Source organism: Pezoporus occidentalis, unplaced genomic scaffold (assembly GCF_034315485.1).
Source record: "Pezoporus occidentalis ecotype Australia unplaced genomic scaffold, CSIRO_AGI_Poc_V1 ctg329, whole genome shotgun sequence".
Taxonomy (NCBI): Eukaryota; Metazoa; Chordata; class Aves; order Psittaciformes; family Psittacidae; genus Pezoporus; species Pezoporus occidentalis.
This window is the reverse complement of record NW_026915257.1, coordinates 367,423-394,279: the sequence shown is the minus strand read 5'-3', so window position 1 is coordinate 394,279 and position 26,857 is coordinate 367,423. Positions and strand designations below refer to the sequence as shown.

Here is a 26,857-nt window from a genome sequence, read left to right as displayed (position 1 = left end):
CCCCATATCCCGGTGTCCCTATATCCCGGTGTCCCCATGTCCCCATATCCCAGTGTCCCCATATCCCGGTGTCCCCATATCCCGGTGTCCCCATATCCCAGTGTCCCCATGTCCCCACATCCTCCTGTTCCCCCACATTCCTGTGTCCCCATACCCTGGTGTCCCCATATCCCAGTGTCCCCATACCCGTTGTCCCCATGTCCCCACATCCTCCTGTGCCCCCACATTCCTGTGTCCCCATATCCCAGTGTCCCCATATCCCAGTGTCCCCATACCCGTTGTCCCCATGTCCCCACATCCTCCTGTGCCCCCACATTCCTGCGTCCCCATATCCCGGTGTCCCCATATCCCAGTGTCCCCATGTCCCCACATCCCTCTGCCCCCTGTGTCCCCCCGTCTCTGTGACCCCATCCCCTGGTCCCCCCTCCCTCTGTCCCCATGTCCCCAGGCCCAGTGAGACAGTTTTGGGGTCCCCCCATCACGGCAGCACACGCGGGTGCCCCAGCCCCACACACCCACCCTGGCCAGTCACAGCCATGCAGGGGATGATACTGCACATGGTAACACCTATGTGCACAGGAACATGTATGTGCACACGGTAACACGTATGTGCATAGGAACATGTCTGTACACAGGAGCATGTATGTGCATAGGATCATGTACTTGCACAGTAACACGTATGTACACAGGAACACGTATGGGCACACAGGACCACGTATGTGCACAGGAACATGTATGTGCACACAGGAACATGTATGTACATAGGAACATGTATGTGCACACAGGAACACGTATGTGCACAGGAACATGTCTGTGCACAGGAACATGTATGTGCACACAGGAACACGTATGTACATAGGAACATGTATGCGCACACAGGAACACGTATGTACATAGGAACATGTATGTGCACACAGGAACACGTATGTACATAGGATCATGTATGTGCACACAGGAACACGTATGTGCACAGGAACATGTATGTGCACACAGGAACACGTATGTACATAGGAACCTGTCTGTGCACAGGAACATGCCTGTGCATAGGCATATGTATGTTCATAGCAACATGTATGTGCACAGGAACATGGGTGTGCTCACAGGCACACATATGTGCACAGGATCATGTATGTGCATAGGAACATGTATGTGCACAGGAACATGCCTGTGCATTGGAACATGTATATGCACAGGAACACGTATCTGCCCAGGAACACGTATGTGCACAGGAACACGTATGTGCACGGAACACATATATGCACAGGAACACATATATGCACAGGAACACGTATATGCACAGGAACACGTATATGCACAGGAACACGTATGTGCACGGAACACGTATATGCACAGGAACACGTATGTGCACAGGAACACGTATATGCACAGGAACACGTATGTGCACGGAACACGTATGTGCACAGGAACACGTATGTGCACAGGAACACGTATGTGCACAGGAACACGCATGTGCACGGAACACGTATGTGCACAGGAACACGTATATGCACAGGAACACGTATGTGCACAGGAACACGTATGTGCACAGGAACACGTATGTGCACAGGAACACGCATGTTCATAGGAGCACACGTGTGCAACGTGTGCACGGTGCCTGCCCCCCCACATGCGCTGCCCCAGGGCTGCCTCACGTTGGCTCTGCCCGGACCCCACTGGCCCCCCTGCGCCCCCCGGACCCCCCCCCCCCCCCCCCCATCCATGGGGCACCCGGAGCCCGGTTGATGGAGCCATGGCAGGGGCGGCTCCCGATGGGGTGGGGGCTGCCGGGTGCCAGCAGCCCATAGCCCCTCCCCCCCCCCCCCCAAAACCACGGATTTGCCTTTTTTGTGGTGTTTTCACCCCAAACCCAAGCTCGCCCTGGGTGGGCCGATGCCAACGCCAAGGTCCCGGAGCCAAACCCCGGCCTCGCGGCCACCGAGGGCTCGACCGCCCGGAGCCTCCCAAACCACGGCCCCCCCCCCGCGCTGCCCCATAGGGCTGGGTTTGGGGGCTCCGAGGGGCCGGAGCCGCAGGGACACGGCAGCCGCTGCGGTGGCTCCGGTGGCGGCGCCGGGTAAATCGATGTCTCCTGCGGGTCCCCCCCCTTTCCCCGTTCGCTCCGTAACGGGTGAGGAATGCGGGCCCCCCCCCCCCGCCGCTGCCTTGATTTAATATCCTGGAGCCATGGAAATAGCTCCTGCGGCCGCGAAGGAAAACACGGGATAAAGGGAACGGGAGGGAACGGGGAGCGGAGCGGGGAATGAGCCATGGGGCGGGGGGAACGAGGGAAGGGGAGCACCCCCTGCCCGGCCCGAGGGGAGCTGGCACCCAGGGGAGGTGGGCATGGGGGGGCCCCAGGCACAGCGTGGTGATGGGTGCGGGCACCTGGGCACACGGGGTGGGGGGGGGGGGCATGGAGACCTATGGGAGCCGGGCACCCATGGGACCTGGGTATGGGGTGGGGGGGACACGGACACCCAGAGAACCGGGGCACCCATGGGATGTGGGTACACGGACACCCAGAGAACCGGGGCACCCATGGGATGTGGGTACACGGACACCCAGAGAACCGGGGCACCCATGGGATGTGGGTACACGGACACCCATGGGATGTGGGTACACGGACACCCAGAGAACCGGGGCACCCATGGGATGTGGGTACACGGACACCCAACAAACCCGGGTACCCATGGGATGTGTGTACACGGGCACCCAGAGAACCCGGGCACCCATGGGATGTGGGTACACGGGCACCCAGAGAACCGGGGCACCCATGGGATGTGGGTACACGGACACCCAGAGAACCGGGGCACCCATGGGATGTGGGTACACGGGCACCCAGAGAACCGGGGCACCCATGGGATGTGGGTACACGGGCACCCAGAGAACCGGGGCACCCATGGGATGTGGGTACACGGACACCCAGCGAACCGGGGCACCCATGGGATGGGGGTACACGGACACCCAGAGAACCGGGGCACCCATGGGACCTGGGTATGGGGTGGGGGGGGACACGGACACGCAGAGAACCGGGGCACCCATGGGATGTGGGTACACGGGCACCCAGCAAACCCGGGCACCCATGGGATGTGGGTACACGGACATGCAGAGAACCCGGGTACCCATGGGATGTGGGTACTCGGGGTGCCAGGCACCCACGGTGTGTTGGTGTGTGTGTGTTGGTGTATGTGGGTGTATGTATGCGCATGTGTGTGTGTGTGTATGTGTATGTATGTATGTCTATGTATCTCTATGTCTCTGTATGTCTCTGTATGTATATGCATGTCTCTGTATGTCTCTGTATGTATATGTATGTCTGTGTATGTCTCTCTATGTCTCTGTATGTATGTCTATGTATGTCTCTCTATGTGTATGGGTGTATGTATGTATGTCTCTGTATGTGTATGTATGTATGTATGTCTCTGTATGTCTCTCTATGTGTATGTATGTATGTATGTATGTCTCTGTATGTATGTATGTATGTCTCTGTATGTATGTATGCATGTGTATGTATGTCTCTATATGTATGTATGTCTCTATATGTATGTCTGTATGTCTATGTATGTATGTATGTCTGTCTCTATATGTATGTATGTATGTATGTTTCTATATGTATGCATGTATGTCTATGTATCTATGTATGTCTGTCTCTATATGTATGTATGTCTCTATGTATGTATGTCTCTATATGTATGTATGCATGTCTCTATATGTATGTATGTCTATGTATGTATGTATGTCTCTATATGTCTGTCTGTATGTATGTCTCTATATGTATGTCTGTATGTCTCTATATGTATGTATGTATGTCTCTATATGTATGTCTGTATGTCTCTATATGTATGTCTGTATGTCTCTATATGTATGTATGTATGTCTCTATGTATGTATGTATGTCTCTGTATGTATGTCTCTATATGTATGTATGTCTCTATATGTATGTATGCATGTCTCTATATGTATGTATATGTATGTATGTCTCTATATGTATGTATGCATGTTTCTATATGTATGTATGTATGTCTCTATATGTATGTATGTTTCTATATGTATGTATGTATGCATGTCTATGTATGTATGTATGTATGTATGTCTCTATATGTATGTATGTATGTCTCTATATGTATGTATGTCTATGTATGTATATGTATGCATGTCTCTATATGTATGTATGTCTCTATATGTATGTATGTATGTCTCTATATGTATGTATGTATGTCTCTATATGTATGTATGTATGTCTCTATATGTATATATGTCTCTATATGTATGTATGTATGTCTCTATATGTATGTATGTATGTCTCTATATGTATGTATGTCTCTATATGTATGTATGTATGTCTCTATATGTATGTATGTATGTCTCTATATGTATATATGTCTCTATATGTATGTCTGTCTCCCTGTGTCCCTCTCTGTCCCCGCCATCCTTGGACTCCCCCGCGCTGCACCCGCGGCCCCTTTAAATCCCCTCCCGCGGCCCGGCCCAGCGGCCACCAGGGGGCGCGCGGGGGCGGAGTCGCGCGTGCGCAGGAGCCGTCGGCGGCCGGAGGTTGCGGGCAGGCCCCGGCCCCGGTCCCGGTGCTCCCGGTTCCGGTGGTCCCGGTGGTTCCGGTTCCGGTCCCGGTGGTTCCGGTTCCGGTGGTCCCGGTTCCGGTTCCGGTGGTCCCGCCCCCGCTGCGGGATGTGCTCCCTGGCGCTGTTCCCGCCGCCGCCGCCCCCGGGGGACGTCACCGCCTACGAGAGCAACAACGTCCTGGTGAGCGCGCGGGAGCGGCCGCCGCTGCCCCTGCAGAGCCAGGTGAGAGCGGGGGGGGGCCCTGACCGGCACCGGCCAGCCCCGGCACCGGCACCATTCACCCCCATCCCCGTTCACCCCCACCCCATTTCCCCCCCGGCCCCATTCACCCCCGGCACCGTTCAGCCCCATCCCCGTTCACCTCGGCCACATTTCCCCCCCGCCCCATTCACCCCCCGGCCCCATTAACCCCCGCCCCCATTCACCCCCGGCCCCATTCCCCCCATCCCCATTCACCCCCGTCCCCATTCCCCCCCGTCTGCATTCCCCCCGGCCCCATTCCCCCCCCATCCCCATTCCCCCCCCCGCCCCATTCACACCCGTCCCCATTTCCCCCCCATCCCCATTCACCCCCCGTCCCCATTCACCCCCGTCTCCCCCCCCCCGCCCCATTCACCCCCATTCACCCCCATCCCCATTCTCCCCCGTCCCCATTCCCCCCCGTCTGCATTCCCCCCAGCCCCATTCCCCCCCCATCCCCATTCCCTCCCGCCCCATTCATCCCCGCCCCCATTCCCCCCCGGCCCCATTCATCCCCATCCCTGTTCACCCCCTGCCCCATTCACCCCCCGTCCCTATTCACCCCCCCACTCTCTCCCCCCCCCCATTCCCCCCCACCCCCATTCACCCCCATCCCCGTTCCCCCCCGGCCCCATTCACCCCCCGCCCCATTCCCCCTCCCCCATTCACCCCCGGCCCCATTCCCCCCCGGCCCCATTCACCCCCACCCCATTCACCCCGGACACCCCCATCCCCATTCACCCCCATCCCCATTCACCCCCGCCCCCATTCACCCCAATTCACCCCCATTCAGTCCCCATTCACCCCCGTCTCTCCCCCCCCGCCCCATTCACCCCCATTCACCCCCATCCCCGTTCCCCCCCGTCCCCATTCACCCCCGTCTCTCCCCCCCCCGCCGCGCCTCCCGCAGCTCCCGGCCCTGCCCGTCCTCAGCCTGCCCCGGGACGCGCTCAAGGCGCCCTCGCGGCCGGAGCTCGGCTCCCGCCCGGCCTTCATCCATCACCGGGAGGCGCTGTGGAAGCGGTGCCTCGGAGCCTGGTGAGCGCGGGGCCGGGGCTGCGGGAGGGAGGCCGCGGGGGTGCGGGGAGGGAAAGGTCCTGAAGGGGGAGAGCTGAGAGCAGCTCCAGAGCCTGGAGGGGCTGCAGGGAACCTGGAGAGGGGCTTTGGACAAGGGATGGAGGGACAGGCCAAGGGGAATGGCTTTAACCTGCCCGAGGGGAGGCTGGGATGAGCTCTGGGGCAGAAGCTCTTCCCTTGGAGTGTGCTGAGGCGCTGGCACAGGGTGCCCAGAGAAGCTGTGGCTGCCCCATCCCTGGCAGTGCTCAAGGCCAGGTTGGACACAGGGGCTCGGAGCACCCTGCTCCAGTGGAAGGGGTCCCTGGGGCTGGGTTGGGGCTGGGGGAGCTTTAGGGCCCCTTGAACCCAATCCAGGCTGGTTGAAACCTGGGGCTCCACGAGGCACCCAGGAGCTCAGCAGGCCCCGCAGTGAGCAATGGGGGCTGCGGGGGAGGGCAGAGGTTTGGAGGCCCCGATGCGGGTTTGGGGTTAGGGCTGGGGAGGCCGGGGTGGGTTTGGGCTCCCAGCAAGGGCTGACGGAGCTCTCGGTGCAGGCGGGAGCTGGGGCTCTGCGGGGTCCTGAGGGAGCTCAGCAGCGCTGAGGAGGAGGGTGAGTGCCTGGAGCTCCCTTGAGCCCCCTTGGGTTCCCTTCATCGCCTGTTCCCTCATCCCCATCCCTGCTGCAGGAGCCCCCTTGGGTTCCCTTCATCGCCTCTTCCCTCATCCCCACCCCTGCTGCAGGAGCTCCCTTGGGTTCCCTTCATCCCCTCTTCCCTCATCCCCATCCCTGCTGCAGGAGCTCCCTTTGGTTCCCTTCATCCCCTGTTCCCTCATCCCCATCCCTGCTGCAGGAGCTCCCTGGGGTCCCTTTGGTTCCCTTCATCCCCTGTTCCCTCATCCCCATCCCTGCTGCAGGAGCTCCCTTTGGTTCCCTTCATCCCCTGTTCCCTCATCCCCATCCCTGCTGCAGGAGCTCCCTTGGGTTCCCTTCATCCCCTGTTCCCTTCATCCCCATCCCTGATGCAGGAGCTTCCTTGGTTCCCTTCATCCCCTGTTCCCTCATCCCCATCCCTGCTGCAGGAGCTCCCTTTGGTTCCCTTCATCCCCTGTTCCCTCATCCCCATCCCTGCTGCAGGAGCTCCCTTTGGTTCCCTTCATCCCCTGTTCCCTCATCCCCATCCCTGCTGCAGGAGCTCCCTTGGGTTCCCTTCATCCCTGTTCCCTCATCCCCACCCCTGCTGCAGGAGCTCCCTTAAGCCCCCTTGGGTTCCCTTCATCCCCTGTTCCCTCATCCCCATCCCTGCTGCAGGAGCTCCCTTTGGTTCCCTTCATCGCCTGTTCCCTCATCCCCATCCCTGCTGCAGGAGCTCCCTGGGGTCCCTTTGGTTCCCTTCATCCCCTGTTCCCTCATCCCCATCCCTGCTGCAGGAGCTCCCTTGGTTCCCTTCATCCCCTCTTCCCTCATCCCCACCCCTGCTGCAGGAGCTCCCTTTGGTTCTCTTCATCCCCTGTTCCCTCATCCCCGTCCCTGCTGCAGGAGCTCCCCCCCCTGGTTCCCTTCATCCCCTGTTCCTCGTCCCCACCCCTGCTGCAGGCTCCCTTTGGTTCCCTTCATCCCCTGTTCCCTCATCCCCATCCCTGCTGCAGGAGCTCCCTTGGGTTCCCTTCATCCCCTCTTCCCTCATCCCCATCCCTGCTGCAGGAGCTCCCTTGGGTTCCCTTCATCCCCTGTTCCCTCATCCCCATCCCTGCTGCAGGAGCTCCCCTTGGTTCCCTTCATCCCCTCTTCCCTCATCCCCATCCCTGATGCAGGAGCTTCCTTGGTTCCCTTCATCCCCTGTTCCCTCATCCCCATCCCTGCTGCAGGAGCTCCCTTTGGTTCCCTTCATCCCCTGTTCCCTCATCCCCATCCCTGCTGCAGGAGCTCCCTTTGTTTCCCTTCATCCCCTGTTCCCTCATCCCCATCCCTGCTGCAGGAGCTCCCTTGGGTTCCCTTCATCCCCTCTTCCCTCGTCCCCATCCCTGCTGCAGGAGCTCCCTTGGGTTCCCTTCATCCCCTGTTCCCTCATCCCCATCCCTGCTGCAGGAGCTCCCTTGGGTTCCCTTCATCCCCTGTTCCCTCATCCCCACCCCTGCTGCAGGAGCTCCCTGGGGTCCCTTTGGTTCCCTTCATCCCCTGTTCCCTCATCCCCATCCCTGCTGCAGGAGCTCCCTGCCCCCCCAGCCTGTCTCTGCAGCCCCCCCGTGGTGCTGATGCTCCTCGTGCCCCGCAGGCCTGCGATGGCTCAAGTCGGGCTCCAGCTCGGTGCTGGCCCTGTGCCGCTGGCTCTCCTCGCTGCACGGCTCCTTGTTCCCACACCTCTCTGTGAGCTTTCCTTTGCTGGGGACTGAGGGATGAGGGAGGGACACCCCCATGGGGGAGCTGGGGAGGGGGCACTGGGATGAGGGATGGACACCCCCATGGGGGAGCTGGGGGGGGCACTGGGATGAGGGATGAGGGATGGACACCCCCATGGGGGAGCTGTGTGGGGGACACTGGGACAGCAGTGTGCTCCAGGAGGGATGGGGTTGGAGGTGGGAGGGGGCTTTGGATGCTCTGGGGTCTCCCCTGCTCACCAGAGGTGGGTCCTGAGCTCCCAGCTCAGCGTTGGGCCCTGTCCCTGCAGCTGACCAGCGAGGACATGATCGCTGCCTTCTCCCAGGCCGTGGACTGGTGAGTGCTGAGCTCCAGGGCTGGGGGGTGAGGATGGGACCTCCTGGTTGGAGGTGCTCAGCCTCCCCTCGCACTGCCCCATTGCCTCTGGCTGTGTGTGGCAGCAGGAGGCACAGCGTGCCCCGTGGTGGGGGCCAGCATTAGGGCTGGCAAACCCCTCCCCATCCCAATCCGCATCCTGGGAACAACCCCCGGGAATGGGCCCATTCAGCAGCAAGAAGGAGCTTTTATTTCCCTGGAGGCTCTGGAACCGCCTCCATTCCATGGGGCTCTGGCGCTGCCCCATTGCCAGGAGCCCCTCACCGTGCCCCGTGCCCCCCCTCAGGGCCGGCTGCAGCATCCGGGCCTTCGCCTGGCACCCCCACACCAGCAAGTTCGCTGTGGCTCTGCTGGATGACTCCATCCGTGTCTACAACTCCAGCAGGTGAGGCCCGGGGTGCCCCCAGCTCCACCTCTCCCATCCGCATCCAGTGTGTTCTGACCCCCTCCACGCCCCAGCTGCTCCTCTCCCCATCCCGTTCCCCGTGCAGGGACATCATCCCCACAGCTCCAGTTAGAATCACAGAATCATGGAGTCGTTAGGCTTGGAAAGGACCTTAAGATCATCAAGTTCCAACCCCCCTGCCATGGGCAGGGACACCTCACACTAAACCAGGTCACCCAAGGCCTCGTCCAACCTGGTCTTGAACACTGCCAGGGATGGAGCATTCCCAACCTCCCTGGGCAACCCATTCCAGTGCCTCAGCACCCTCACAGGAAGGAATTTCCTCCTTAGATCCAATCTAAACTCCCCCTGTTTCACTTTGAACCCGTTACCCCTTGTCCTGTCACTGCAGTTCCCTCCCCACATCTCACTGCTCACCCAGCATGGGGCCCTCCATCCCTCGAGGTGTGCTGGGGGTCACTGCAACCCCGGGGCCACGTCCCGTGTCCCCCCCCCATTGCCACTGATGCTTTAGGGCTGGCCCCCGGGCTCTGGGAGGCCTCAGCTTTGCTCTGGCCCTGGCAGTGCCACCATCCCCTCGCTGAAGCATCGCCTGCAGCGGAACGTGGCCGCGCTGGCCTGGAAGCCGCTCTGCGCCTCCATCCTCGCCGTCGCCTGCCAGAGCTGCGTCCTGCTCTGGCACCTGGATCCCACCTCCCTCTCCACGAGGTGAGGACGTCCCCATCCCATGTCCCCCCTCCCCATAGCATGACTGGGGCAGCCCTGGTGGCTGAGCCCTGCCCTCCCCTGCAGGCCCTCATCCGGCTGCGCTCAGGTGCTGGCCCACCCCGGGCACAGCCCCGTCACCAGCCTGGCCTGGGCACCCAGCGGGGACCTCCTGCTCTCTGCATCACCAGTGGACACGGCCATGCTGGTGAGCGTGGGGCCGCGCTTCCAACCCCGCGTGCTGCAGTGGGTACCGGCACTGGGAGCACGCCATGGGGCCAGCAGGGCTGGGAGCCAGGGTGGGGGGGACCTGGACCCTTGTGGAGCACAGACCCAGGCTGCAGGAGCAGCTCCAGAGCCTGAAGGGGCTGCAGGGAACCCGGAGAGGGGCTTGGGACAAGGGATGGAGGGACAGGCCAAGGGGAATGGCTTTAACCTGCCAGAGGGGAGACTGAGATGAGCTCTGGGGCAGAAGCTCTTCCCTGTGAGGGTGCTGAGGCGCTGGCACAGGGTGCCCAGAGAAGCTGTGGCTGCTCCATCCCTGGCAGTGCTCAAGGCCTCGTTGTCCCCTCCAGGTCTGGGACGTGTCCACCGAGAGCTGCGTGCAGCTGCAGTGGTTTGGAGGCGGGGGGGTCACCTACTTGGCCTGGTCTCCCGATGGCAGCAAGGTGCTGGCAGCCACCCCCTCGGCCGTGTTCAGGTCAGCTCCTGCCCTTGGCATCGCTTCCGTGTGCGCCAGACCCCTGCTTTGTGTCCTTGCTGCTCCCATTCCCACTGCAGCCAATGGCGGGGGGGGGATCGGATCCAGCCCCGTGGGGCAGATCTATGGGGCTCTCCCATTCCCATCCGCTCTTCTCCCCTGCAGAGTGTGGGAGGCGCAGATGTGGACGTGCGAGCGCTGGCCCACGATCACCGGGCGCTGCCAGGTACCGGGGCGTGTTCCCACCCCTACCCCTGCCCCATTGCCAGCCCCACACCCCCCGCAGTGGGTGCTGACGTGGGCCCTGTGCCCCACAGACCGGGTGCTGGAGCCCCGACGGCAGCCGCCTGCTCTTCACCGTGCTGGGGGAGGCCGTCATCTACTCCCTGTCCTTCTCCGAGTACCGAGGTGAGGCCCTGGGGGGCCCCGGATCCGCCCCCCATTCCCCTCCTAGCGGCTCAAAGTGGGGGGGCCGGGCCGGGGCAGCTGGGGCTGAGCGGGTTTTGTGTCCCAGGGGAGATGCAGGGGCAAGTGGGAGGCTCCAAAACAGCTTCCATCGTGGCGGACCTGTCCGAGACCACCTTCGAGACGCTCTATGGGGAGGAGAGGTGGGTCCGGCCCTGCTGACGGTACCGGGGAGCAAATGGGGGGGTCCGTGCCCCCCCCCCCCCAGCACTGGGCTCTCACTGCTGCTCCTGCCGCTTGCAGGGTGGGGGGAGAGGTTCACTCCATGGTGTGGGACCCCACGGGCGAGCGCCTCGCGGCCATCATCCGAGGTGAGGAGCTGGGCAGGGTGGGCTCAGCCCCCATCCCTCTGGGATTCATCCCAGTTCATCCCCCCCCCAGCCGGGTCCAACCCCATGCAGGGGCTCCCTGTTCCCGTTGTTCCTCCTGGAGCCCAGCTGGGTCCCCCAGCCCCGGGATAACGGAGCCCTTCGGGTTGTCCGGGACAAAGCAGAGCTTTGAGGAGCACTGGGATGTGGTGCTGGGGGTGCAGGGAGGCACCCAAGGCTGGGTCCAAGCTCGGTTTAAAGTGGGGGGGGGACACCCCATAGCTGCCACCCTCTGCCCTGCACACATCCAGACGGGTCCTGCAGGGATCTCAGTGCAGAAGCTGGGACTGGATGGGAAATAAGCTCTGCATTGGAGGGATGGGGCCCCAGGGAGTCCCCAGGACCCAAAGCCTGGAGCTGCGGGGGGGGTTCAGTCACAGAGGGGTCCTTGGGAGCCCCATGAGGACTCCAATGGACGAGGGCCCCCTCCTGCTCCTCCCTCCCTCCCTCCGCAGGCAGCCCCGACGCGCCCGGGACCCACACGGTCGTCGCCCTGTTCCGCACCCGCAACAGCCCCGTCTTCGAGCTCCTGCCCTGGTGAGTGCTGCAGGGCTGGGGCCACTGCGATGGGGTCAATGGGGAGAAGCTGGGGCTGCCCCATCCCTGGCACTGCTCAAGGCCACGTTGGGCACGGGCTCGGAGCGCCCTGCTCCAGTGGAAGGGGTCCCTGGGGCTGGAGGAGCTTTCAGGTCCCTTCTTTTCTGCTTCTTTACCCCACACCCAGTTGTGGTTTGGCCACCTCAGCCCCCATTGCTCTGGGTCCCCGGCAGGGCCCAGCCCTCTCCATCTGCCCATAACCCCCCCCCCCCATTGACACCGATGCCCCCCCATGGCCATGCTCTGACTGCAGCTCCTCCTCTCCCCTGCAGCGGGTTCCTGCGGGGCGAGCGCGATGCCCAGCCCCAGCTCATCGCCTTCCACCCCTGCTTCGACCAGGGAGCCCTCCTGACTGTGGTGAGTGGGCCCTGGGCTCCCAAAGCGCTGCCTGGGGTCCCAAAGTGCTGCCTGGGGTCTCAAAGCCCTTCCTGGGGTCCCAAAGCCCTTCCTGGGGTCCCAAAGCCCTTCCTGGGGTCCCAAAGCACTGCCTGGGGTCCCAAAGCCCTTCCTGGGGTCTCAAAGCCCTTCCTGGGATCTCAGAGCCCTTCCTGGGGTCTCAAAGCCCTTCCTGGGGTCCCAAAGCCCTTCCTGGGGTCCCAAAGCCCTTCCTGGGCTCCCAAAGCCCTTCCTGGGGTCTCAAAGCCCTTCCTGGGATCTCAGAGCGCTGCCTGGGGTCCCAAAGCCCTGCCTGGGGTCCCAAAGCCCCCCCAGGGATCCCAAAGTCCTTTCTGGGGTCCCAAAGCCCTTCCTGGGGTCCCAAAGCCCTGCCTGGGGTCCCCATTGCTGTTCCCAGGGGACATCAATGCGGTGGGTGAGGAGGGATGTGGAACCCCCCCCCCCGGGAAGGCAGAGAGCGGGGAGTGGGGAAGGTCCTTGCTGGGATGCCGGCAGGGAATAACACATCCCGGGGATGCAGGGGATAACGCATCCCCTCCTCCTGCTCCATCCTCTGCCTCCCGCAGTGCTGGTCCACGGGCACCATCAGCCACATCCCCCTGTTCTTCATCAGCGCCCACGGCCCCTGCGCCAGCCCCGGCCCCGGCCCCGGCCTGGCCAGCACCAGCGTGCGGGAGCAGCCGCTCTTCTCGGAGCTGTGATGGGCTCCACATCCTCCTCTTCCTCCTCCTCTTCCTCCAGGGACCCAGCGTGGCCTCGGGGGCCTCCAGCCCCTCCTCCGGGGCTCGGTGCTCGGGAGGCTGTGATTAAAGCTGGGTCTTCCTCCCGGAGCCGTGCTCTTCCTCCCCGTGGGACAAGGGGCGATGGGTTCGGACTGGAACAGGGCAAGAGCAGGATGGAGATAAGGGAGCTCTTCCCTGTGAGGGCGCTGGGACACTGGGATGGGCTGAATGGAGAAGGTTTGGATGCCCCATCCCATCAAGGCCGGGTTGGACACAGGGGCTTGGAGCACCCTGCTCCAGTGGAAGGGGTGCTGCTGAACCCCAAACCCAGCCCATTTGGGGCAGCAGCTGGGCCAGACCAAGCACTGCAAAGGTTGTGGGGAGCAGATGCCCCCCCCCAGCAGTGCTTAAATCCTGGGATTACACATGGATAATCCCTGGGATTACGCTGCAATCGCTCGGCTACAGCCCGGGGCAGGGATGAGGGGGAGAGCAGGGGGACCCCCAATCCTCCCCCAGCACCCCGAATCCTCCCCCAGCACCCCGAATCTTCCCCCAGCACAAGGACCCGGGGCACGATCAATGGGATACAAACCCCTCCGGTGCTTGGGGCAGGGCTGGACCCCTCTGGCTCCAGCTCAGAGCTCGGTGCCGAGCATCTCCATCTCCTCCTCCTCCTCCTGCTGCTGCTGCTGCTCCCGGGCTGGCGGCGGCGGGGCCCGGGGCAGCGCCCGCAGGTACCGGAGCTGCAGGCGGGAGCGGGCCCGGCTCCTCCGGACGTGCCTCCCAACGCAGAGCAGAACGGCCCCGAACCACCCGCCCATGGCCGCCAGCACCGCGGCGTCCGGGGCCCGCGCCGGCCCCTCCGCGCTGCCGTTGCGGCTGCTGCTGGCGGGGGGGGGACGGCAGCGGGGCCCCACGGAGCCGTGGGGCAGCGCCAGCAGCAGCAGCAGCAGCCGCGCTGGCCCCATGGCCCCGAGGATGGAGCTGGAGCGAGGGGGGAGCCGCTTCTCCCCCCCCCCGGCCTCTGCTGCTGGATGCGCGGAGGGGGGGCAGCGGGAGCCCAGCACGGTGAGGGAAGGGGGGGGGGGTGATGCCCGCACCCCAAGGACCCCCCCATTGCACTGAATGCCCTGGGCACAGACTGGGCTTGGGAACCAGCACACACAGGAGCGGGGCCACGCTTCAGCTCCAAAGTCTTGTTTGGGGCTTGCACCATCCCACACCTGGATGAGGGGCAGTGCTCCCCCCCCCAAGCCCCATAACAACGATGCCATCCCATGCCTTGATCCCTGCATCAAAGGGACCCTTTGGGGGTGCCGGTGCCAGGAGGGGGCTTCTCCCCTTTGTGCTGCTCCAGAGTCCTCCGGGCCATCTCCAGGGCCCCCTCCCGAGTGCGGTGGCCGCCGATGAAGCCGGTGGAGTGCACGAAGACGCAGCCGGGGATGCCGGAGAGCCGGGATAAGGCCTCGTCCCGGAGCCCCCGCCAGGGCTCGGGCAGGGGCAGGCTGCAGGGGGGGGGGAAGAGGGTCAGAGCCTGCTGCCAGGGCTGGGATATGGGGCTGGGAACGGCGCTCACCGGCTCTGGAAGGAGTGCGGCGCCCTGGGCACGCTCTGCACCCGCCACTGCCCGGCCCGGTCCGGGAACAGCACCAGCAGCAGCGGCTGCGGCAGCGCCAGCTCCCGCTCCAGCCGGAAGAGGAGCTCCTGCCACGGGCACCCGGCCTGAGGCAGCTCCAGCACCGCCCCACTGCTGTCCACCTGCATGGGGGGCATGGGGGGCACGGGGGGGACACGGTGAGGACATTGGGGGTCACAGTGGGGACATGGGGGGGTCACAAGGGGGACACAGGGGGACATGGGGGTCACGGTGGGAACACGGTGAGGACACAGGGGTCACAGTGGGGACATGTGGGGGTCACAAGGGGGACACAGGGGGACATGGGGGTCACGGTGGGGACACGGTAAGGACACGGGGGGGCACGGTGGGGACACGGGGGATCACGGTGGGGACATGGGGGGACACGGGGGGCATCACAAGGGGGACACGGGGGGGTCACAGGGAGACACAGGGGGACATGGGGGTCACAGTGGGGACATGGTGAGGACACGGGGGTCACAGTGGGGACATGGGGGGGTCACAAGGGGGACACAGGGGGACATGGGGGGCACGGGGGGGACACGGGGACACGGGGGGGCACGGTGGGGACACGGGGGATCACGGTGGGGACATGGGGGGACACGGGGGGCATCACAAGGGGGACGGGGGGGGTCACGGGGAGACACAGGGGGACATGGGGGTCACAGTGGGGACACGGTGAGGACACGGGGGGTCATGGGGTCACAAGGGGGACACAGGGGGACATGGGGGGACACAGGGGGACATGGGGGTCACAGTGGGGACATGGTGAGGACACGGGGGGTCACAGTGGGGACATGGGGGGGTCACAAGGGGGACACAGGGGGACATGGGGGTCACAGTGGGGACATGGGGGTACACGGGGGTCACAGTGGGACACGGGGGTCACGGTGGGGACATGGGGGGTCAAGGGGGGGGACATGGGTGGGACAGGGTGGTTACAGTGGGGACACAGGAGGGACACAGTGGGGGCACACACGGGGGTCACAGGGGGACACAGGGGGTCACAGTGGGGACATGACACAGGGGGACACGGGGGGGGGACAGGGTGGTTACAGTGGGGACACAGGAGGGACACAGTGGGGACATGGGGGGGACAAGGGGGTCACAGTGGGGACATGGGGGGGACAAGGGGGTCACAGTGGGGACACAGGAGGGACACAGTGGGGACATGGGGGCACACGGGGGTCACAGTGGGGACATGGGGGGCTCATGGGGGTCCTGTCCCGTGCCTCAGTTTCCCTACAAGCACCTCACCCCAAGCGTGTCTCCCTGGGGGTGCATGAGTGGGGGGGACACACATCGGGGTGCAGAGGAGCAGGGGGAGGTGGGGTGGTGGGCACGGGGGGGGGGATCCAGTGTGTGGCTGTGAGTGGGTACATAGGGGACAGGAGGGGGGCATGTGTGTGAGGATAGAAGGGTGCAGGGGGGTTGCAGGGCTATGATGAGGATACAGCAGTGCAGGGTCAGGGGTAAAGAATAGGGGGCTGCAGGGCTCTGTGTAAGGATAGAGGGGTGCAGGGCTGTGTTTAAGGGTATAGGGGTACAGGGCCATGTGTAAGGATGCAGGGGTATAGGAAGGGTGCAGGGCTGTGTGTAAGGATATAGGGTGCAGGGGGGGTGCAGGGCTGTGTGTAAGGATATAGGGGTGCTGGAGGGGTGCAGGGCTGTGTGTAAGGATATAGGGGTGCAGGAAGGGTGCAGGGCTGTAAGGATATAGGGGTGCAGGGCTGTGTGTAAGGATATAGGGCTGCAGCAGGGGTTGCAGGGCTGTGTGTAAGGATATGGGGTGTTGGAGGGGTGCAGGGCTGTAAGGATATAGGGGTACAGGAGGGCTGCAGGGCTGTGTGTGAGGATATAGGGGTGCAGGATGGGTGCAGGGCCATGTATGGGGTGCAGGGGCCACCCTGGGCCATGCAGGGATGTCCGTCTCGAGGGCACCTGCCCCCCCCCATCACCGCACTGCTCCCCCCCCAACCTCTGACCCCGCCCAGCTCCCCAATGAGCACCTCAAAGCGGCGCTGGATGCTCTCATGCACCAGCGCCCGCGCCGGCAGCCAGCTCCGCTGGCAATGGTCCACGCGCTCCAGGAACTCACTGCGCACCAGCTCCATGGCCCGCTGGAACCCGGCCTTGGTTGGGGGGGGAAAACACACACAGGGGGAGGGCTCAGGGGTGGCACAGGACGGGGGGGCTGTGGGGTGGCCCCGTGCTGCCCCCATGGCCCCATCCCCACCTCGGTGTCCTGGTCGGGGTCGTTCCAGCGCGGGTTGAGGCGGCCGACGCGGGCGCTGAGGGTGCTGCTCAGGGCGTAGCGGGGCTCCCCCTCCGCCTGCGCGATGCCGTTGTCGATGGCGTCGATCTCCTCCACGAAGCTCTCGTAGAGCTGGGGACAAAGGGGGGCCCTGTGCTATGGGGTGCCCCCCATCCATGGGGGGGAGCTGGGGGAGATCCCCCCCACCCAACCCAGAGCCTCCCTACCTGGTCATAGAGCGCAGCCACCACGGGGCCGTCCTCCGGCTGCCCCAGCAGCTGGGCCAGGATCTGGGAGCCAAAGTGGCAGTAAATGAGCCCGGCGCTGCTGAGCTTCGTGCTCCAGGGCTTGTCCGGCCGGAGGCTCCGCATGGAATGGGTGAAGGATCTGCAGGGCCGGGAATGGGCTGGGATGGAAAGGACCTGAAAGCTCCTCTCTGCTGCTGCATCGGCCCCTTGGAGCAGGGATGGAGCCTGTGGGTGCTCCTGCAGCGCTGGAGCTCAGCTCCTCTCCCTGGGATGGATCTTATCGGGGCCGATGGCCCCAGCTCCGGGTGGGGTCGAGCCAGGTTTGCTCATCCCTGGTGGCAAACGGTGTCGGGCCCTGGCTCCGCGTCTGCCAGCGCTTGCATCAGGTCGGTCTGAAGATGGGTGCTGGCGTGAGGCCGTGGCTTGGGAACGAGGGCACAGCCTGAGCCGGGCTGGTGCCAAACAGAGCCATGGGAGATGGAAGAGAACCCCAGGGTGGAAGGGGACCCCTCCCACTGGAGCAGGGTGCTCCGAGCCCCTGTGTCCAACCTGCCCTTGAGCACTGCCAGGGATGGGGCAGCCACAGCTCCTCCGGGCACCCTGTGCCAGTGCCTCAGCCTAAGATCTTCCATCGTGGGACCCCCCCCAACACCCAGGGGACCCCGCTCTGGTCGCGGGGGGGGGGGGGGCTCACCTCTGGTGATGGTCATAGCGGTGCCGCTCAGGGTCGTACTCCCCCCCCACATCCACCACGACCTCGCACTGCGCCAGGCGCTGTGGGTCCCGGGTGCGCACCACCTCTGCGTCCTGTGGTGCACGGGTGGGGGGGTGTGTGTAACATTGGGGAGCCCGGGGGAGGGGGCCCCCCCCCAGGACCTGCCCCTGGTGAGAACCGGGACCATGAGGGGCACTGAGAACTAACGGGGGACCCCAAGGGGAGGCCCTAAGGGTGCCCGTGCGCCTGACAGGGACTGGGGACCCAACGGGGGCCTGCGGGTGGGACCGGAGACCCCAGAGAGGGGCTGGGGACCCAAAAGGGGCCCCGAACGGAGGAACCGAGGGACCAAAGGGTGGCCTCGGGGTGGGAGCAGGACCCCAGAGGGGCCGCGGGTCTGCGGGGGGCACAAAGGCACCGGAACCTCGGGGGTGCCCCCGGCTGCAACCGGGCCCTGCCCCCGGTTCCCAGTGGGCGGCGGCGCCGCTGAGGAGGCCCCGGTGGGGGGGGGGCTCGGCGGGGCCGTACCCGGAAGCGCGGCAGCAGCCGCAGGAGCGCGCACGCCAGGGCCTCATCGCAGTGGAAGGTCCCGTCGTGGGTCCCGATGCGCGGCGCGGCCCCGGTCCCGACCCCGGTCCCGACACAGGCCCCGGTACCGACACAGGCCCCGGCGGCGGCGGCGGCCATGATGCGGGCGGCGCGGCGCATCACACCACACTGCGCATGCGTCATCCCCTGCGCGCCTGCCCCCCCCACCCCGCCGTGCCTCAGTCTGCGCATGCGTCAGCCGTGACTTCGCCACGCCCCGTCGCTCTGCGCACGCGCAGCTTCACCCGGTCGCCCAGGAGACGGGGGCGGAGCCAAAGGGCGGTGGGGGCGGTGCCAAGGGTGGAGCCAATGGGCGGGAGCGAATGCCCGGAGGCCACGCCCCCCCCCCGGCTGCAGGGTACACGTGCGCAGGCGGGCACGCGGCCACAGGCACGTGCTGGCGGGACACACGTGTGCACGCGGACACGGGACACGTGCGCACACGCGGGACATACATGTACACATGGGGCATGGCACACACACGTGTACACATGGGACACGTGCACAAACATACACGACATACATGTGCACACACGCATGTACACACAGGACATACATGTGCACACACACACATGTACACACAGGACATACATGTGCACACACACACAGGTACACACAGGACATACATGTGCACACACACACACATGTACACACAGGACATACATGTCCTCACACATATGTACACACAGGACATACATGTGCACACACACACATGTACACACAGGACATACATGTGCACACACACATGTACACACAGGACATACATGTGTACACACAGGACATACAGGTGTGCACACACACATGTACACACAGGACATACATGTGCACACACACATATGTACACACAGGACATACATGTGCACACACACATATGTACACACAGGACATACATGTGCACACACACACATGTACACACAGGACATACATGTGTACACACAGGACATACATGTGCACACACACATGTACACACAGGACATACATGTACACACACACACGTACACACAGGACATACATGTGCATACACACAGGTACACACAGGACATACATGTGCACACACACATGTACACACAGGACATACATGTACACACACACACGTACACACAGGACATACATACACACAGGTACACACAGGACATACATGTGCACACACACACATGTACACACAGGACATACATGTGCACACACACATGTACACACAGGACATACATGTGCGCACACACATGTACACACAGGACATACATGTGCACACACACATATGTACACACAGGACATACATGTGCTCACACACACATGTACACACAAGACATACATGTGCGCACACACACATATGTACACACAGGACATACATTTCCGCACACACACACATGTACACACAGGACATACATGTCCTCACACATATGTACACACAGGACATACATGTGCACACACACACGTACACACAGGACATACATGTGCACACACACATGTACACACAGGACATACATGTGCACACACAGGACATACATGTGCACACACACACATGTACACACAGGACATACATGTGTACACACAGGACATACATGTGCACACACACACATGTACACACAGGACATACATGTACACACACACGTACACACAGGACATACATGTGCATACACACAGGTACACACAGGACATACATGTGCACACACATATGTACACACAGGACATACATGTCCTCACACACACACATGTACACACAGGACATACATGTGCACACACAGGACATACATGTGCACACACACATGTACACACAGGACATACATGTGCACACACACACATGTACACACAGGACATACATGTGCACACACACACATGTACACACAGGACATACATGTGCACACACACACATGTACACACAGGACATACATGTGCACACACACACATGTACACACAGGACATACATGTGCACACACACACACGTGCAAGGAAGGGCGCAGGGACCGCTCGGCCCCCGCCTCTTCCCCTCCCGTCCCCGCAGCCCCCCCCGGACGCGCAGCGCCGTTGCCGTTGGAGCGAGTTTATTTGCACGGAGCGAGCTGGGGCCGGGGGCTGGGGGGGGCGCGGGGCTCCCCCCGGTACCGGGAAGGACGGGGGGGAGGGGGTGTGGGGTAAGAGCATCCTCCGGTGCCCGGCTCCAGCCCAGCGCTGGGCGCCGAGGCGGAGCTGAAGCCGTGGTTGTCACCCCCGTGATGGGCTCGCAGCCCGGGGCTGCACCCGAGGGGACCCCGGGAGCACGAATCACGGCTCACCCGGTTGCTGCCGTGGGGCTGCGGACAAACGTCCCCTCACAGCATCCTCACCCGGTGCCCCCCTCGTTGATGGGGGGCAGAGGACAGCGCTGCCCCCGGGGCGCTTCTCCCTCCACGTCTCACGTCTGGAAGTGACCGGGGGCAGCTCGGCCTCAGGGCGCCCCTAAAGGGAGAAGTCAGCAGCGGCAGAGGGCAGGGAAGCGGGGAAGCTGCTCATGGAATAGAGGGAACCCCCACAAGGACCCGGCTCTGTCACCCGAGCGCCTCCGGCCGAGCCCTGCTCCCGCTGCTTCCCCCCTCGCCCCCGGCGCTGCACGGATGGCGGCGGCCGTCGAGAGCCGGCTCAGGAGATCTCGTTGCCGAAGACCTCGAGGACGAGCGGGGTGAGCTGCATGCTGTGCTGCGGCTGGAAGGAGAGGCAGCGGTACTGCCGCGAGTGCTCCTCGTTGAGGCTCCGCAGGTCCGCCAGCTTCTGGATCATCTTGGCGTAGAGCAGGCGGCTGCCGGGCGGAGGGTGCCGGCACCGGATGTAGCTCTGCAGGATCTCGGAGAGCCGGTCCTGGAGGGACTCCACCAGCGCCGTGTCCTGCACGCCCGGGCGGTCTGCGGGGACCGGAGGCGCGGTGATGCCCTCGCCGATCCCAACGGCCCCGGGGGCAGGGGCAGGGAAGGGGAGATCGTGGGGACACCGAACCCATAAGGGAAGGGCGGCGTTGAGAGGACAACACTGAACCCGTAAGGGAAGGGTGGTGTTAGGGGGACAACACTGAACCCGTAAGGGAAGGGGGGTGTTAGGGGGACAGCACCGAACCCATAAGGGAAGGGTGGTGTTATGGGGACAGCACTGAACCCATAAGGGAAGGGTGGCGTTAGGGGGACAACACTGAACCCATAAGGGAAGGGGGGTGTTATGGGGACAACATTGAACCCATAAGGGAAGGGTGGCATTGAGAGGATAACACTGAACCCATAAGGGAAGGGTGGTGTTATGGGGACAACATTGAACCCATAAGGGAAGGGTGGCGTTGAGAGGATAACACTGAACCCATAAGGGAAGGGCGGCGTTGAGGGGACAACACTGAACCCATAAGGGAAGGGGGGTGTTATGGGGACAGCACTGAACCCATAAGGGAAGGGCGGCGTTGAGAGGATAACACTGAACCCATAAGGGAAGGGTGGCGTTGAGGGGACAACACAGAACCCATAAGGGGAGGGTGGTGTTAGGGGGACAACACTGAACCCATAAGGGAAGGGTGGCGTTGAGGGGACAACACTGAACCCATAAGGGAAGGGCGGCGTTGAGGGGACAACACTGAACCCATAAGGGAAGGGTGGTGTTATGGGGACAACATTGAATCCATAAGGGAAGGGCGGCGTTGAGGGGACAACACCGAACCCATAAGGGAAGGGCGGCGTTGAGGGGACAACACTGAACCCATAAGGGAAGGGTGGTGTTAGGGGGACAACACTGAACCCATAAGGGAAGGGTGGTGTTAGGGGGACAACACTGAACCCATAAGGGAAGGGTGGCGTTGAGGGGACAACATTGAACCCATAAGGGAAGGGTGGCGTTGAGAGGACAACACTGAACCCATAAGGGAAGGGTGGCGTTGAGGGGACAACATTGAACCCATAAGGAAAGGGGGGCATTGTAGGGACAGCACTGAACCCATAAGGGAAGGGTGGCGTTAGGGGGACAACACTGATCCCATAAGGGAAGGGTGGGGTTATGGGGACAGCACCGAACCCATAAGGGAAGGGTGGCGTTGAGGGGACAACACTGAACCCATAAGGGAAGGGTGGGGTTATGGGGACAGCACCGAACCCATAAGGGAAGGGTGGCATAAGGGAAGGGTGGCATTGAGAGGATAACACTGAACCCATAAGGGAAGGGTGGCGTTAGGGGGACAACACAGAACCCATAAGGGAAGGGTGGCGTTGAGGGGGACAGCACCGAACCCATAAGGGAAGGGTGGTGTTAGGGGGACAACACTGAACCCATAAGGGAAGGGTGGTGTTAGGGGGACAACACTGAACCCATAAGGGAAGGGGGGTGTTATGGGGACAGCACTGAACCCATAAGGGAAGGGTGGCGTTAGGGGGACAACACTGAACCCATAAGGGAAGGGTGGTGTTAGGGGGACAACACTGAACCCATAAGGGAAGGGGGGCGTTGAGAGGATAACACTGAACCCATAAGGGAAGGGTGGCGTTAGGGGGACAACACTGAACCCATAAGGGGAGGGTGGTGTTAGGGGGACAACACTGAACCCATAAGGGAAGGGTGGTGTTAGGGGGACAACACAGAACCCATAAGGGAAGGGTGGCGTTAGGGGGACAACACTGAACCCATAAGGGAAGGGTGGCGTTAGGGGGACAACACTGAACCCATAAGGGAAGGGGGGTGTTATGGGGACAACATTGAACCCATAAGGGAAGGGTGGTGTTATGGGGACAACATTGAACCCATAAGGGAAGGGTGGTGTTATGGGGACAACACTGAACCCATAAGGGAAGGGTGGTGTTATGGGGACAACATTGAACCCATAAGGGAAGGGTGGTGTTAGGGGGACAACACTGAACCCATAAGGGAAGGGGGGTGTTATGGGGACAACATAAGGGAAGGGGGGTGTTATGGGGACAACACTGAACCCATAAGGGAAGGGTGGTGTTGTGGGGACAGCCTCAAAACCCATCAGGTCAGTGATGCAGGGGGATGAGCGTGCTCCTACCTGGGGACAGGATGCAGATGGCCATGAGGAGCACGTGCTCCTCCTCATGAAGGTTCAGCTTCTTCAAGCCCACCTGGAACTTGATGAGCGGCTCCAGCAGGTCCATGTTGTGGCCGGCTGGGAAGAGAACGGACCCTTTAGCACAGCCTGATGGGGATCAGGATCCCCCACTGCTGAGGGATGTGCTTGGAGCCATTGGGTCCTGCTGCAGGATGCAGATTTAGCCCTCAGGCCTCAGAGCTGGTGCTGGGACACCACCAGGCTGCTGGGTACCGCAGCCTGCAGCGCATCCCTGCTCCCTGCGGGATGCGGGGATGTGGGTATCAGGGATGCTCTGGCAGCCTCCACCTTGGGTGACGTCGCTGATCCTGTACTTGAAGTCGTTGCTGCCGCAGGTCCAGGTCATGTCCTCCAGGGTGAAGGACTGGTTGGAGCGCAGCATGATCACCTCGATGGCGCTGGACTTGAGCAGCACGATCTGGTCCTCGGCTGCCAGGTCCCTGCGCAGGGGGAGAGGCCGAGGTGAGGCCTCAGAGAGCAGAAACCTGCCTCCCATAGAGCATGGAACCATGGAATGGGTTGGGATCAAGGGAGCTTAAAGCACATCCAGGGACCCCTTCCACTGGAGCAGGGTTCTCTGAGCCCCTGTGTCCAACCTGGCCTTGAGCTCTGCCAGGGATGGGGCAGCCACAGCTTCTCTGGGCACCCTGTGCCAGCGCCTCAGCACCCTCACAGGGAAGAGCTTCTGCCCCAGAGCTCATCTCAGTCTCCCCTCTGGCAGGTTCAAGCCATTCCCCTTGGCCTGTCCCTCCATCCCTTGTCCCAAGCCCCTCTCCAGGTTCCCTGCAGCCCCTTTAGGCTCTGGAACTGCCCCATGCTGGGTCCCTTTGCTGGGGGCTCCCCAGCTTCTCCCTCACCCCGGTGCCTGTGATGAAGCAGCTCCATTCACTGGGGGGCAGCACCCAAGCATTTCACTGGCAGTGAATCCGGAGGAACCCAGGGAGGAGAGGGACAGGAAACAGGAAAGCAAGAGCAGGGCTGGGATGGGAACAGAGCCCGAGGGAGCTGCGGGATTCCCGAGCGTGGGCATCGTCTCACCTGAAGCCCGGGATCATTTTGGCGAAGCCGATCACCTTCTGGATGCTGTAGCTGACCAGGTCGGCCAAGTGCGGGAGCATGGAGAGCTGCGAGAAGTCGGTGCTCATGGAGGAGGTGTTGTCGTTCTCCTCCAGGACCAGGTTCGAGAGCATCTGCGGCTCCACAGGCTCTGAGGGCAGAGGGGGACCCCGGATGCAGGGGTGATGTTAGGGATGGGGGGAACGGGGCTGGCAGCAGTGGGAACGGCGCCCATCCTGCAGCAGGATGTGGGGAATGGGGCTGGGAGCCTTCCTGAGCCAGCAGCATCCAGGTGTTTGGAGCTCCCCGCACCCTGCTCTGCTGGAAGGGGTTTGTGCCCCATAAGAAGCCTTTGCAGCACCCCCAGGAGCGTCTTTCAGTCAAATGAGCTCCTCAGAAGGGGTCGAACAGGGGGCCACAGTGGGGTGAAGCCGCTGCCCTTCTCCCCCATCACCTATGGAGAGGTGAGGTGGTACCTGGGAACGCGCTGAAGGCATCGGAGCCAAAGAGGTCCCCGCAGTCCTCTGACAAGTCCTGGGTGAGGATGGAGGGGGCCCTCGCTGCCCCCTTGCTGCCAGGGCTGCTCCTCACGGGGGGCTGGAAGGGAGAGCAGGATGTGAAGGGGAGCAGAGGGTCAGGGAGGGGATCCTGCCCCTCTGCCCTGCTCTGTGGGACCACACTCGCAGCGCTGGGGGCAGCTCTGGTGTCCTCAGTGTAAGGACATGGAGAGGCTGGAGCTGGTCCAGGGAAGGCCAGGAGGATGCTCAGGGGCTGGAGCAGCTCCCATGGGAGCCAGGCTGAGAACATTGGGGCTGGAGCAGAGAAGCTGCGTGGAGACCTCAGAGCAGCTTCCAGTGCCTAAAGGGGGCTATGAGGATGCTGGAGAGGGACCTGCATCAGGGGCTGGAGCGATGGGACAAGGGGTGATGGGTTCAGACTGGAACAGGGGGAGTTCAGGTTGGAGATAAGGGAGAAGAGGGTGCTGGGACACTGGGGTGGGTTGAATGGAGAAGGTTTGGCTGCCCCATCCCTGGCAGTGTTCAAGGCCAGGTTGGACACAGGGGCTTGGAGCACCCTCCTCCAGTGGAAGGGGTCCCTGCCCATGGCACGGATTGGAGCTGGAGGAGCTTTAAGGTCCCTTCATCCCAGCCCATTCTATGCAGAGCAGGGCTGATGGAGCACTTTGCTGTGGGTCACTCCTGGGGTCCGTACCCCCCCCCCCCCATGAGGAGCAGTGCACGAAGGGTTCGGTGCCCGTGGCTGATCCCACACACGGGAATGGGGCTGGAGCGGCCCGGACGTACCCGGAACTTGGTGAAGTCGGCGTAGGTGGGGTCGTAGGTCTTGCGATGGGCCTCGAGCAGGACGTCAATGACCTTCTGCTGCTCCTCCGACAGGCGGGGCTTGAGGCTCTCCCTGAGCGCCTCCTCCTCCTTGCGCTTCAGGATGAGCTCCCGCTTCCTCTGCACCTCCTCGTCCGTCAGGATGACTGCAGGGAGCGGGACAGGCGCTGAGCACCCGCTGCATCCCCATCGCCCCCCCCTCAGCCACGAACCCTCGCTCAGCCCCATCCTGCTCCTGTCCCCGCCTGCCGGGTCACGGCACCGTTTGCAGCCCACAGGGTGCTGTTGGGTGACGCTGGGTGCAGGGAGGCCAAGGCTGCGCTGTTTGCTCTGTGCTCTCAGGTGGAAGGAACCTGGATCCCGCAGGATCGGGCCAGCGGGTTCATCCCGCTCCATTGCCCCACAACAGAGGGAGCTGTGACGCTGCAGCGCTGATAACCTGGGGTCTGCATTGTCACAAGGGTTTGCAAAGTGAAGGGACCCAGAAACGTCCTCCCAGGGCTGGGTATTTATGGCCGTGTTCCGGGTGACAGCCTTGGCTTGGCCTCAAGGGCAATACATGAGGCTGGGTAAAAAGAGCTTCAAGACCTGAGCAGCCCCATGGGGCTGGGAGGGAAGCAGCAGGGACCCCCATGGATCTCTTGGATGCAGCTCCCCATCCTTGTACCGCTCCCACCTGCCCATTCCTTAGCTCCTTAACACACCCACAGCAGCAGCGCCCGTTCCTCAGGGTGCTCTGCACCCTTTACCCACCATCAGACACAGCCCCATGTGTGTTATCTGATGGCGAGGCGCTGCGGGGCGGTTGGATGGGGGCGAGTCAAGGGGGATGATGGCAAAGGGCAGCGGGGGCCACGGGCACAGGGCTGGGGGCACGGAACGTTCCTGTCCCTGCTCCTGCTCCTGCTCCCCCCTTTGCCAGAGGCCTTTTTCCAAGGTGCTCTCAAACTTGCACAATCTCAGCG

General features: G+C 62.5%; 3 protein-coding genes across 5 annotated transcripts in view; 1 reads left to right on the top strand and 2 right to left on the bottom strand.

Annotated features, from left to right (window-relative positions):
* Positions 1–4,660: 4,660 nt before the first annotated feature.
* AAAS (aladin WD repeat nucleoporin) lies at positions 4,661–13,095 on the top strand. Of its 2 annotated transcripts, none has more exons than XM_062629150.1 (16): positions 4,661–4,760; positions 5,731–5,858; positions 6,431–6,486; positions 8,150–8,241; positions 8,543–8,589; positions 8,915–9,013; positions 9,599–9,742; positions 9,827–9,947; positions 10,315–10,439; positions 10,605–10,665; positions 10,757–10,847; positions 10,954–11,047; positions 11,148–11,215; positions 11,728–11,809; positions 12,142–12,226; positions 12,832–13,095. In XM_062629150.1, the coding sequence occupies exons 1-16, from the start codon at positions 4,686–4,688 to the stop codon at positions 12,964–12,966; spliced, it is 1,503 nt and encodes a 500-aa protein (XP_062485134.1). In that variant the 5' UTR covers positions 4,661–4,685; the 3' UTR covers positions 12,967–13,095. The 2 variants fall into 2 exon arrangements, with proteins under 2 accessions (XP_062485134.1, XP_062485133.1); XM_062629149.1 differs by having other exon boundaries at positions 4,661–4,802.
* Positions 13,096–14,245: 1,150 nt separating this feature from the next.
* Positions 14,246–18,551, bottom strand: MYG1 (MYG1 exonuclease). Its single transcript, XM_062629152.1, has 8 exons — positions 18,508–18,551; positions 18,372–18,477; positions 17,823–17,935; positions 17,108–17,267; positions 16,863–17,012; positions 16,636–16,758; positions 14,567–14,748; positions 14,246–14,495 (listed from the first exon to the last, which is right to left on the bottom strand). The coding sequence occupies exons 1-8, from the start codon at positions 18,549–18,551 to the stop codon at positions 14,285–14,287; spliced, it is 1,089 nt and encodes a 362-aa protein (XP_062485136.1). The 3' UTR covers positions 14,246–14,284.
* A 2,482-nt stretch (positions 18,552–21,033) lies between these two features.
* Positions 21,034–26,857, bottom strand: part of VDR (vitamin D receptor) — a 36,760-nt gene continuing 30,936 nt past the window's right edge. For both annotated transcript variants that reach the window (XM_062629130.1, XM_062629131.1), the window contains exons 5-10: positions 25,854–26,038; positions 25,026–25,146; positions 24,532–24,700; positions 23,782–23,933; positions 23,434–23,550; positions 21,034–21,304 (exon numbers count right to left, since the gene is read on the bottom strand). In XM_062629130.1, coding sequence (XP_062485114.1) covers positions 21,045–21,304; positions 23,434–23,550; positions 23,782–23,933; positions 24,532–24,700; positions 25,026–25,146; positions 25,854–26,038 — 1,004 coding nt within the window. In that variant the 3' untranslated portion in view covers positions 21,034–21,044. The remainder of the gene's footprint in view (positions 21,305–23,433; positions 23,551–23,781; positions 23,934–24,531; positions 24,701–25,025; positions 25,147–25,853; positions 26,039–26,857) is intronic.